At 41.4% G+C, this 12,670-nt stretch overlaps 1 protein-coding gene across 1 annotated transcript in view; it reads left to right on the top strand.

The window, feature by feature from the left end:
* Window positions 1–12,670, top strand: part of LOC126485007 (aminopeptidase N-like) — a 260,634-nt gene that overhangs the window by 231,861 nt on the left and 16,103 nt on the right. The window contains exon 16 of the mRNA XM_050108615.1: window positions 2,047–2,128. Coding sequence (XP_049964572.1) covers window positions 2,047–2,128 — 82 coding nt within the window. The remainder of the gene's footprint in view (window positions 1–2,046; window positions 2,129–12,670) is intronic.

Below are 12,670 nucleotides of genomic sequence, written 5' to 3'. Positions count from 1 at the left end.
GTTATCCATAAGTGATGCGCATAACCAAGCACAAGTCCAAATTTAAAAAAGAATAAATAAACGAAATGGAAAACAAATAAAAAACGATGTTTGATCAAAAAAGTTCTTCTCGGTGGTGTCAGTATTTTTTGATCACACCGTGCACTTCCTTCAGTTTATCAGACTGTAGTGTTGTAAGTCTACCTTTTTAGTTACTTCCCAAGTGGTTCAGTAAAAGGCACATCCAATGTTACAGTGTGTAGTCAAAAGACAAACATTTGGCACTTAACACACAGCACTAACCCCTAAAACCCGCGATCAGAATTCAATAGTTTAATTGTATCGCTTCTTACAATAGTTTCAGTATAACGGAAGTGAAATGTGAAGAGGGTGACATGTTCATTCTGACAACGACGGGAACACTTGTTCAACACATCGCTGGAGGAAACTGGAACACTACCTAGCACGTAGGAAGGTTTTGTAATCCTTGGTCACGACATTATTTCACTCTGCGTCAGTATTGCCCAGCTGTCAAGTCAGAACATTGGTGTTAGTTTGTAACAGAATACGTGGCACAGAGAATAAAACATTGTGTCTGTTAAAATGAATTAACGTAACATTCCGTCTCGACACTTTTTTGTTTTCGTGTATCAGGTATCTTAACTCGTTTCGGCTGTTATAATTGATCTATGGTATGTATTCGCTCGCAGAAATTTGACCATACACTGTGTATAGATGTCATTTTAAATGTGATTTTGATGATGGCTTGACCAAAAACGCGTTAAGATTGGAATATGAAACTAGAAAGCTATTTGTTAATTAGTGCTATTGTGGTCGCTGACTTGTAGTACAATTTCATGCTGTAAACTTATATTATGATTTTGTATTCTTCAGTGCAAAATTACAATCAATGTATCGTTTCGGCTCTCGTAGTTCTTTCCACAGCATTTGACTTTTTGGTTTGCAAAGTCTAGTGAATTTGGAGAGTAAGAACTTAAAATGCATATCGAGTGGTCCTACGTAATTCACAATAACTAGATTCTAATTTTTAATTCTAATAGACTGACATATAATGCCGCATACAACATTACCAGATTCGCATACTGGGACTCCAACAGAAAGTATGAGTACTCTTTTTATGCAAATGTACTGATTTGTCTGTGGAATTTCTCGCAAAATGCCTTTTACAGACTTTTTCTCTGCTAATTATTCGAACGTAAAAAATTAAATGTGAAATTTTATGCCCTAGCGTTCTGCTAACTACGAGAGAAATGGTACTTAGCAAACGGTTAACCAATATTTTTTCTGCAGTTAACTGTTGAAGCATCAATAGCACGTATTACAAAAAGCGTTCGTAGCTAGTGTTCTTTGAATTAGCGTTGCTGACTCTCGGTCCCGGGGACCGGGTTCGATTCCCGGACAGGTTGGGTTTTTGCTCCTCTCGGGATTCGGTATCCGTGTTCACTTCATCGCCATAAACGCACAAGTCGAGGAAGTGCAATCAAATAAAAAAATTGCACAAGACTGCCGAACCACTCGGAACGGGTCTTCACGTCATATGCACATTTGATTTCATTTCAATACGAAAACTAGCGCGAATATTCAGCCAAAATAATATGCTGATAACGTTTCTCGGCTAAAATAATAACAGCGTTACTCTTTCCCACATATTAAAACACAAAAGAGAGCTTCAAAAGATTTATATTTCATTTCAACATTAGTGGAAATAATCGAACGGTGGTTGGCTCCTAGACAAATACTGACCAACCGCGTCAATAAATATTCATATGAATTGGTGATTAATGATCATGAAATCGGAACGACGAAACATTTTGCAAATTTATCCATGAATATTTAACGATATTAATTCTAATCAGAGTGGTCTCTCTTAAACCGAGCAAATGCCCTGTAACTTTTTAGGAGATGCACTGATGTACATTTTTGCAGCATGTTAAGTTTATTCGTAATAATAAGTGAATGACTGATGTTATTATGAATCAAATCTTCCTTATAATGATAAAAATGATAACTATTTCTTTATGATCACGTTCTGAACTTTCTTTACAGATGTGAAGGAAATCCAGCTTTGTGGGAATACCTTATTTCAGCTACTGTTGACGGCTTCAAAACACAAGAAGGTCTTGACATGGTAAGTACTCAGTGATCCTTGTTTTACAACAGAACTTGGATGGATGTGCGTTAGCTGGAATAGCAAAGCAACCGGCACAGTGAACAGTGAATTTGACAAATGGTTACAGTTCTGTTTCTTGGGCTTATAGTTACTTCACTCATCATTCAAAATAATATGGAATAGAATACTGTAGATATATACCTGATGGCTTCTAGACCCAGACTCAGTTATCCTTTGTAGAACTTAAGGAATCATTCATTATTTCTTATATTTTACGTCCTTACTGGTCAAATTTAAGTTTTCTGCGAGGCTTGAGAGAAAAGTAATGCCTCGACCTTCGTTAATTGGGTTTGGACGGGAATATTTTGATAAATCAAACGCAGAAATAATCCTTATAATGTGATCTTTAATTTCCAATATTCACTTCCCACTCAATTGGATATATGTCTGCCAACTATGAACAAGTTTTCTGAAGCCGTCACGGAAGAAGTCATCACTCTGTTTCCGCAACCACAGTCTTACAGTCCTGTCAACTTCTTCATCAAAAGCACAATGAAGTCCCCGGAGATCGTCTTTCATTATCGGGAACAGACGGAAGTCAGACGGTGCTAAATCTGGACTGTATAGAGGATGCCGTACGGTGGTGAGATTCAGTCTCGGAAGTTCTGCTGTGGTGGCGCGTGAAGTGTGTGGTTTGGCATTGTCATGGTGCAGGAAAATATTTACCTTTTCCTTTCGGACCCTTGTTAGCCGTCGTTTCAGAGTTCGCAGCGTTGTGGTGTAACGCTCTGAATTTATTATCGTTCCGCGATCAAGGAAATCAACATGGCAAACACCATCTGCGTCCCAGACCGCTGTGACCTTGATTTTTCCAGCTGAGGGCTGCGTCTTGAATTTCTTTTTCTGGGGCGAGTCTTTGTGGCGATATTCCATAGACTGACGTTTCGTCTCCGGGTCGTAATGGTGTATCCACGTTTCGTCTCATCACAATTAAATGGAGAAAGGCGTAACCTTCATTCTTGTAAAGCGAGAGGAGTTCCTGGCAATTTTCCAGTCTGTGAGCTTTCATTTCAGGAGTCAGCATCCGGGGTACCCATCGTACACAGATCTTCCGACAGCCAAGAAAAGCAATAATGTGACCCACATGTTCTTGCGAAATGCCGACTGTTCTTACAATTTCTCTCTGAGTGATACGACGATCGTCCTGAATCAATCTGTCAACATTTTGCTTGTGAAACTCGGTGGTTGTTGTCACAGGCCGTCCAACTCTTTGTTTGTCACGCAGGTCAGATGTTCCCGCCTCAACATCTTTAAACTTACTCGCCCAACGACGCACAGTACTCACATCAACACAATCACCATAAAATGCTTTCATTCTCTGATGAATCTCCTTTGGGGTGACAGCTTCTGCCGTCAAGAATTCATTGACTGCACGATGCTTAAATCCCATTGACCGACCGTCTGCGCAGGGTTCCATATTTTACACTGTAACAACACAACCGTTCAATGCTAAGGCTTCCCGCCAACTGGAGCTGTAGAGAAGAGACTATGTAACAAGCCAGTACCTGCCGCATGCCAATGCCAACTGTTGAAGAGTTACGAAGGTGGAGGCATTACTTTCAAGTCAACCCTCGTAGTTATTGTAATGATTCCTCAAGCCGGTTCTTAGTTATTGTTTTGTTACATGTCGTTGCTACATTCATACAGCGAGAACTCAGTCACGTTCCTCAATTTTTCGGCGTATACCATAAGCCTCCGATACTAAAGTGTAATTAAAGAGTATTACTTTTTTGCAAAGCAAGTTCCATGGTAGCCAGTCGCAAGTACTATGCTTTGTTCGTTTTCTGAAGTTACGAGAAGGAAACACATTCCTCTCTGAACAAAATCTATTACATCTCGTATACTATAATGAAAATCAAAACTCGTAACAGCGAAGCTCAACAACCATCGACATAGATATGTCTCCTATTTTCTTGGTTATAAATTTACAAAATTGAAAGAATAATTTTCAGTCTAGAAACAGCAAGGTATATTTTCACGTTGCTTATATTATTACTACATTTCTTTTCTTCTTCATAAAGACATTCGTCGAGGGCGAATGGTGTTCGTCCTTCATTAGAGACATACATGATGTTACATTTCCTTTCCATTTATGACCGTGATCTAATTTACTACAAGTAATCAAAGAATGGTACCAGCCACTCTCGTATTTTCACGCCTTTGTCGTGTTTATTGAATTGTTTTATTACTTGGTAATAAGTGTAATTTTTCCTCCTAGAAATCGAATCAAAAACGATTCTTGGCAATATGTAGAAACTTGCAGAGCTTGTCATTACATTATGTCTTGAACATCGAAAGTAAAAACATCGAAGGATTCACAGAAAATTATTAATTACTTATTTTTCTCACTACTCGCCACGACACTCCTTTAATCAAACATGAACATAGGCTGTTTGTTACTCGTGTGTGGCTTCTGTTTAAGTGGACCGCATTAAGCACGGAAGTGTTGTTTGGTCAAAAGAGAAAAGTCAATACTCCAAGATTATGCAAGCTAATGTGGATATTCCTTTCCTTAATCTGTCTTCCAAGATATGTCGTAGTATCAGTATAGCTTTACGTGTTCCTACATTCTGCGGAACCTAGACTGATATGCCCCCAAGGTGGATTTTACCAGCCCTTTCAGTCTTCTGTAGATGATTTGTGTTAGTATTTTACAACCACGACTTTTAAAACTGATAGTTCCGTAATAATCAAACCTGACAGTACCTGCCTTCTTTTGTATTGGGATTATAACTTTTCTTGAAGTCTGAGGATAGTTTCCTTTTTCCCTGTACCCTGCAACAGTTTTGTGAAAACAAATTCACCGAAGGATCTTAATAATTCTAAGGAAATGTCGTCTGCTCTAGGTGCCCTGTTTAAAACATCTCTGAGTGCTTCAGCAAATTCTTATCGTAGTATCCCATCCATCATCTCAACTTCATCCACTTCCTCTTGTCTTTCCCTTAGACTGTCTTCACGTTTCTTTCCTTTGTATAGACCTTCTCCATCTTATCTTAGTGCCTGCTGCCTCACTCGCGAAGACTCTGTGGCCTGCAGAGATTTTTATGTTTTTATTTAATCGAATTTTGTTGTTGTTCACAAATTGCAACATTTTCTAAACTTTTCACGCTAATTAGAGCCATATTAGCATGGTCTTTACCGATTGTACTTCTGACCAAAAAGCGATACAGCTAGCTGGTGTCAAAAGTTTTCGTTAATAATACTTATGTGTTCTTGTGGAAAAATTTCCATAGCAACTTTTATTTCCTAACAAATATTTCTTTACATCTAACAGAGAAATGAAATACCAGTTTTCATAAATTTACCTAAAAATTTTTTTAAATATAAAAACATTTTCTTTAAAATGTTCACCCCCTATTGCACTCCGTTAGGGGTTGAATGACCAGAAACACTGAAACACGTAGTTTTTTTGTTGCTAACCGAGAAGTGAAATACCAATTATCATACGCTGAAGAGCCAAAGAAACTGGTACACATGCCTAATATCGTGTAGGGTCCCCGCAGAAGCGCCGCAGCACGACGTGGCATTGACTCGACTAATGTCTGAAGTAGTGCAGGAGGGAAATGATACCATGAATCATGCAGGGCTGTCCATAAATCCGTAACAGTACGAGGGGGTAGAGGCCTCTTCTGAACAGCACGTTGCAAGGCATCCTAGATATTCTCAATAATGTTTATGTCTGGGGAGTCTGGTGGCCAGCGGAAGTGTTTAAACTCAGAAGAGTGTTCCTGTAGCGCTCTGAAGAAATTCCCGACGTGCGGGTGTCGCATTGTCCTGCTGGAACTGCCCAAGTACGTCGGAATACACAATGGACATGAATGGATGCCGGTGATCAGAGAGGATGCTTACGTACGTGTCACCTGTCAGAGTCGTATCTAGACGTATCAGGGCTCCCATATCACTCCAGCTGCACACGCCCCACACCATTTCAGAGACTCCACCAGCTGGAACCGTCTCCTGCTGATACGCAGGGTCCAGGGCTCATGAGATTGTCTCCAAACCTATACACGTCCATCTGCTCGATACAATCTGAAACGAGATTCGTCCGACCAGGCAACATTTTTCCAGTCATCAACAGTCCAAAGTCGGCGTTGACGGGCTCAGGTGAGGCGTAAAGCTTTGTGTCGTGCAGTCATCAAGGATACATGAGTGGGCCTTCGGCTCCGAAAGTCCATATTGGTGATGTTTCGTTGAATGATTCACACGCTGACACTTGTTGATGGCCCGGCATTGAAATCTGCAGCAATCTGAGGAAGAGTTGTAATTCTGTCACGTATAACGATTCTCTTGAGTCGTCGTTGGTCCCGTTCTTTTGGATTTTTTTCCGGCCGCAGAGATGTCGGAGATTTGATGTTTTACCTGATTCCTGGTAATCACCGTACACTCGTGAAATGGTCTTACGGGAAAATCGCTATCTGGCAGATGCTGTGTCCCCTCGCTCGTGCACCGACTGTAACACCACGTTCAAGCTCACCTAAATCTTCGTAACGCGCCACTGTAGCAGAAGTAACCGATCTGATAATTGCGCCAGACACTTGTTGTCTTATATGGGCGTTGCCAAACGCAGTGTCGTGTTCCACCTGTTTACATATCTCTGTATTTGAATACGCATGCCTGTACCAGTTTCTTTGGCACTTCAGTGTAGATGTAGCCTTAAAAATCCTTTAGTAGTTCTTTAACATTTCTTTTTTTTTAAATTTGTGGTAAGTTCGTAGGGGACCAAACCGCTGAGGTCATCGATCCCTAGGCTTACACGCTACTTAAACTAACTTACGCTAAGGACAACACACACAACCATACCCGAAAGAGGACTCGAACCGTGGCAAGGCGCCTCGAACCACGCGGCCACTCAGCGCGGCTGATTATTTATTTAAAAAAAATTTCACCCAACATTTTATCGCTTTAGTGGTTGAATTTCCAAAAACGTTGAAACACATATCTATTTATTTCTGACTGAGACTCTAAATACCTAGCGGTTTTTTTAAATAAAAACTTTGATCCCCTATTTTACCCCAATAGAGTTGGAATTTCGAAAAATCCCTTCTTAAATGAAGGCTACAGTACAAGAAACACATCTTCTCCAAATTTCAACTTTCTGTCCTTTTGCAGTTTCAGTTGGGCGGTGATGAGTCAGTTAGTCAGTCAGTTTCTCAGGATGTTATCTTTTATATATAGAGAGATTTCGATGGCTGTAGTGCAATACCCAGAACTCCCATCGTGGCTGTATCTTCCCTGTAAGCGAGTGACACGCAAAAGCAAAGTAAAGATATTACTAAATTAAGCCGCGCGGGATTAGCCGAGCGGTCTGGGACGCTGCAGTCATGGACTGTGGGGCTGGTCCCGGCGGAGGTTCGAGTCCTTCCTCGGGCGTGGCTGTGTGTGTCTGTCCTTAGAATAATTTAGGTTAAGTAGTGTGTAAGCTTACGGACTGATGACCTTAGCAGTTACGTCCCATAAGATTTCACACACTGAACATTTTGAACTAAAATAAGATATAGACTTATATCCATGAAAAACAGGAAGAATTGAAGAATGGAAGAGACCAGTGAAAATTCTTTAATTTTTTAATCTTATCAGTTCATTAAATAGTAAATTGGGTATTAAAATGTTGTAAAATTAATAAACCTCAAACAGCAATTCGAGAATTATTCTGGTAAAATTAGTATTGGTAGAACCTGTACCACAGGGTCTGGCCATGGGTCTACCCATCTTACATACAGCACTGGTGAAAACATTGTACATGAATCATGGCCACGAATTCTGCAAGTGTGCAGTGCGCTGTGTATGTGTGTAGAGCTCTCTTGCCTGGCCTGGCTGCGTATTTACCCCTCTACAATCCCACACTGACTGAATGGTAGGAGCGGGAAAGGGGGGGAGGGGGGGAGGGGGAAACTGCGAACGCGATGCATTTAAATGACAATGCAGTCGCACAAGGAACGTTGTTGCGCTTTGGTTTCATATTTCATATTTTTCAACGACATAGATCACACACAAAACAAATTTTCAGTATTATTTAATTATTTTTGGAGCGCTGAAGACATAATAAAATTATTATCCTGTAGTAACTGTCGGAAAACGTACTGGTGCAGATAACATTGCAGAATTTCGTCGTTCATTTTGCCACTTAATCGTGACTTATTTAGTTTCATAATCGGAAAAAACCTATCACGCGCATATGTTGATCGAAATATTGTATCATTTTGCAACCTTATAATGGAGATGTAGGAATTCTTCCTGAGATAAACAACGTAGAACTCTTGGACGGTTTTAATGTAAAAGAATTTGTCTTTTAAACGGGAGTTACACTGTAGATCGGTCAGATCTATCTGCATCTGCAAAGGGCACTTTCAACTGCGGGGTAAGTGGTATCGAAAACAGTTCAAAAAGAGATGTAAAATAGGAAGTGTCCTCAAAACATTTAGAAAAGCACACTTGTAATCCTTTGGACACCACAATGAATTCTACAAAATTCGCATTTTCTGTAATTCCAGGGAACTTAAGCGAAGTGGACGATGCTTTTTGTCGCAATGTATCCCATTCGCAATGTGAATCCCTATCCAGTCAGAAAGAACTTGTTTCTCCCCTTGAGGTGTGGAGTGAAGTCCACCAAAAACTCAAGGTCTGCAGTTCATTCCGGATGTTTTAATTTTTGTTCTTGTTTTCCTTTTTCCTTCATAAATTCCACAATAGCGGGTTTGAAATAGAAAAATTGTTCCAATCATGCCCCTTGATTTAACCAACGTACTTTGCAGTAATATTACAGTCTCCATACTCTTCGTTCAATTGCACCGGAAACTGTGGTAACTAACAGAGTAATTATGCGAGCGAGCTCAGAAAATTTGATTTCTGTATCAATTTCATCACGTGCTCAATGCCTGAATGTTTAGCACAGAGTGCCTCCAGATCAACTGAATCTCTAATTCGTTCTGTATGGTGTCGTAATGTGGTTCCAAACGAAACTTGCGATAACTGTCGATATGCGACCGAATAATAGATTCTGAGAAGTCTCATCCTTCCCTTCTGTCATTCCTATTCATTTTCACAGGCTTGTGCCAACAGATTGTTAGACTGCCGCTTTTAGTGCAAGTAGCCACTGGAGCTGTGAACTTCCTTTGTACCAAGAGCAAATAGCGAAGGACAAACACTGCTGACACCGCGACTCTGTGGAGATAGTGAATGACGTACTAACCAAAAATTGCCGCACGGCAGTGCTAAAGGAAACGTCACATTGTACCGAAGACTTCCGAGAAGGGCCGAGCAGTGGCGAGACACGCCGAGACTCGGACCGCAAGTCTGCAGCACATCGTGTTCGCATGCAGCTGTGCATACCGTGGCCCACCCTGTTATACGTCATCAACGCGGACGAAATATCGTATCTGTAAACCCTTAATCTAAACGCTGCATATTTTGTTCAGAGATATAGGGCAAGAATTGCTGGTTTCCTTACAATTACAAATTCAAAAATTAAACGTCCAAACACCTCTTTTCTTTGGACTGGTAACTCCTCTTCATTGCCAAGGCAGTTCTGTTTCTCTCTTACATCTACATCTGCATACATATTCCGCAAGCCACCTGACGGTGTGTGGCGGAGGGTACCTTGAGTACCTCGATCGGTTCTCCCTTCTATTCCAGTCTCGTATTGTTCGTGGAAAGAAGGATTGTCGGTATGCCTCTGTGTGGGCTCTAATCTCTCTAATTTTATCCTCATGGTCTCTTCGCGAGATATACGTAGGAGGGAGCAATATACTGCTTGACTCCTCGGTGAAGGTATGTTCTCGAAACTTCAACAAAAGCCCGTACCGAGCTACTGAGCGTCTCTCCTGCAGAGTCTTCCACTGGAATTTATCTATCATCTCCGTAACGCTTTCGCGTTTACTAAATGATCCTGTAACGAAGCGCGCTGCTCTCCGTTGGATCTTCTCTATCTCGTCTATCAACCCTATCTGGTACGAATCCCACACTGCTGAGCAGTATTCAAGCAGTGGGCGAACAAGCGTATTGTAACCTACTTCCTTTGTTTTCAGATTGCATTGCCTTAGGATTCTTCCAATGAATCTCCGCCTGGCATCTGCTTTACCGACGATCAACTTTATATGATCATTCCATTTTAAATCACTCCTAATGCGTACTCTCAGATAATTTATGGAATTAACTGCTTCCAGTTGTTGACCTGCTATTTTGTAGCTAAATGATAAGGGATCTATCTTTCTATGTATTCGCAGCACATTACACTTGTTTACATTGAGATTCAATTGCCATTACCTGCACCATGCGTCAATTCGCTGCAGATCCTCCTGCATTTCAGTACAATTTACCATTGTTACAACCTCTCGATACACCACAGTATCATTTGCAAAAAGCCTCAGTGAACTTCCGATGTCATCCACAAGGTCATTTATGTATATTGTGAATAGCAACGGTCCTACGACACTCCCCTGCGACACGCCTGAAATCACTCTTACTTCGGAAGACTTCTCTCCATTGAGAATGACATGGTGCGTTCTGTTATCTAGGAACTCTTCAATCCAATCACATAATTGGTCTGATAGTCCGTATGCTCTTACTTTGTACATAAACGACTGTGGGGAACTGTATCGAACGCCCTGCGGAAGTCAAGAAACACGGCATCTACCTGTGAACCCGTGTCTATGGCCCTCTGAGTCTCGTGGACGAATAGCGCGAGCTGGGTTTCACACGATTGTCTTTTTCGAAACCTATGCTGATTCCTACAGAGTAGTAGTTAGTTATGTCGTAATATAACACGTCCTCCAATCCTTCTGAATAATAAACGCAACATCTTTCAATCTCTAATTTTGTGTATTTAATTTCATTTAACTGCACAGTTTAAGTATTTTCGTTTTCAGACCATAAAAATGATTAGTTTCAATGTTTGAACGAGTGTTTATCCTATGTACTGTCTGCAGCTTTCATGGACGAAAACTGCCACTCATAAGATAAAACAATATATTTTTTAAATCCGTTTCTCAAACAAAAAAACGATATTAGTACGTCACGTGCAATAGCCGGTCATCAGACAATAGCGCTTCCGCCGACAGCCCTTCCGTTCGGCTGCACCAGACAGACACAGTGTGTTTTTAATTGCTCGCACCGTTCGTTAGAAGCCCACAGTCTCTTGTCGATAGCAGCTGCTGCCCTTCCCAGCTAACTGCTGGGAGCAGCGACACAATTCCACAGAACTGTTTGAAATGTACGGACGGAAGCGAAAGAGGGTTCCGCGTTTAATTGCAGGATCCAGACAAATATTCACTTCATTTATATTTCAGAGGCGAGGCCACTTTGACGCTTGTGACAAAAAATGGTTCAAATGGCTCTGAGCACTATGGGACTTAACATCTGTGGTCATCAATCCCCTAGAACTTAGAACTACTTAAACCTAACTAACCTAATGACATCACACACATCCATGCCCGAGGCAGGATTCGAACCTGCGACCGTAGCAGTCACGCGGTTCCGGACTGCGCGCCTAGAACCGCTAGCTTGTGACAAGATCGTGTGGCAGACATGAAATAGATGTAAGTAATTACCATAATAAAACAGAAATTCGAATATTTATTAAACTGACTGCTGCGAAATGGGGAGATGGACACATGAAGTATTATTGTCCATGCGCTGTGGGGGAAACATCATAAAATTTTCGTACTACACTGGCGGAAAAAATCGCAGCTTGAAGAAGGAGTTGTGCCAGATAAACGAAAGTTGGTAGGGCTGTTTCTACATCTGAAAGATGATGCAATTTTGTCATATGATGACATGATGGAGCCAGTCGTTGTGGCCCAGCGGTTCTAGGCGCTTCAGTCTGGAACCGCGTGACCGCTACGGTCGCAGGTTCGAATCCTGCCTCGGGTATGGAGGTGTGTGATGTCCTTAGGTTAGTTAGGTTTAAGTAGTTCTAAGTTATGGGGGACTGATGACCACCGATGTTAAGTCCCATAGTGCTCAGAGCCATTTGAACCATTTTTGACATGATGGAGACCGTGGCTGTTGTTTGAAGACAAATGTTGATGGTGTTTGTAAGCTCTTTGTATGTATCAAAACATATGGTGCGTGGTAGAAATCTTCTCAGTGACAAATCTAAAGTGTTCAGTGAGAACAATTTACGTGTGCAACAATAAGAATGCAGTGGGAATGGAGGAGGAGGATATTAGTGTTTAACGTCCCGTCGACAACGAGGTCATTAGAGACGGAGCGCAAGCTCGGGTTAGGGAAGGATGGGGAAGGAAATCGGCCGTGCCCTTTCAAAGGAACCATTCCGGCAGTTGCCTGAAGCGATTTAGGGAAATCACGGAAAACCTAAATCAGGATGGCCGGAGACGGGATTGAACCGTCGTCCTCCCGAATGCGAGTCCAGTGTGCTAACCACTGCGCCACCTCGCTCGGTCAGTGGGAATGTATTTATATCTGTTGGACGAATGTTATGAAAACAAACACTCCAAACCGACGTTTCATTACCATTAATCTGTAAAAAAACACACCACATGT

This window comes from Schistocerca serialis, chromosome 1 (assembly GCF_023864345.2).
Source record: "Schistocerca serialis cubense isolate TAMUIC-IGC-003099 chromosome 1, iqSchSeri2.2, whole genome shotgun sequence".
NCBI classification, from domain to species: Eukaryota; Metazoa; Arthropoda; class Insecta; order Orthoptera; family Acrididae; genus Schistocerca; species Schistocerca serialis.
The sequence above is the reverse complement of the archived record's forward strand: the minus strand, read 5'-3'. Positions and strand labels throughout refer to the sequence as shown.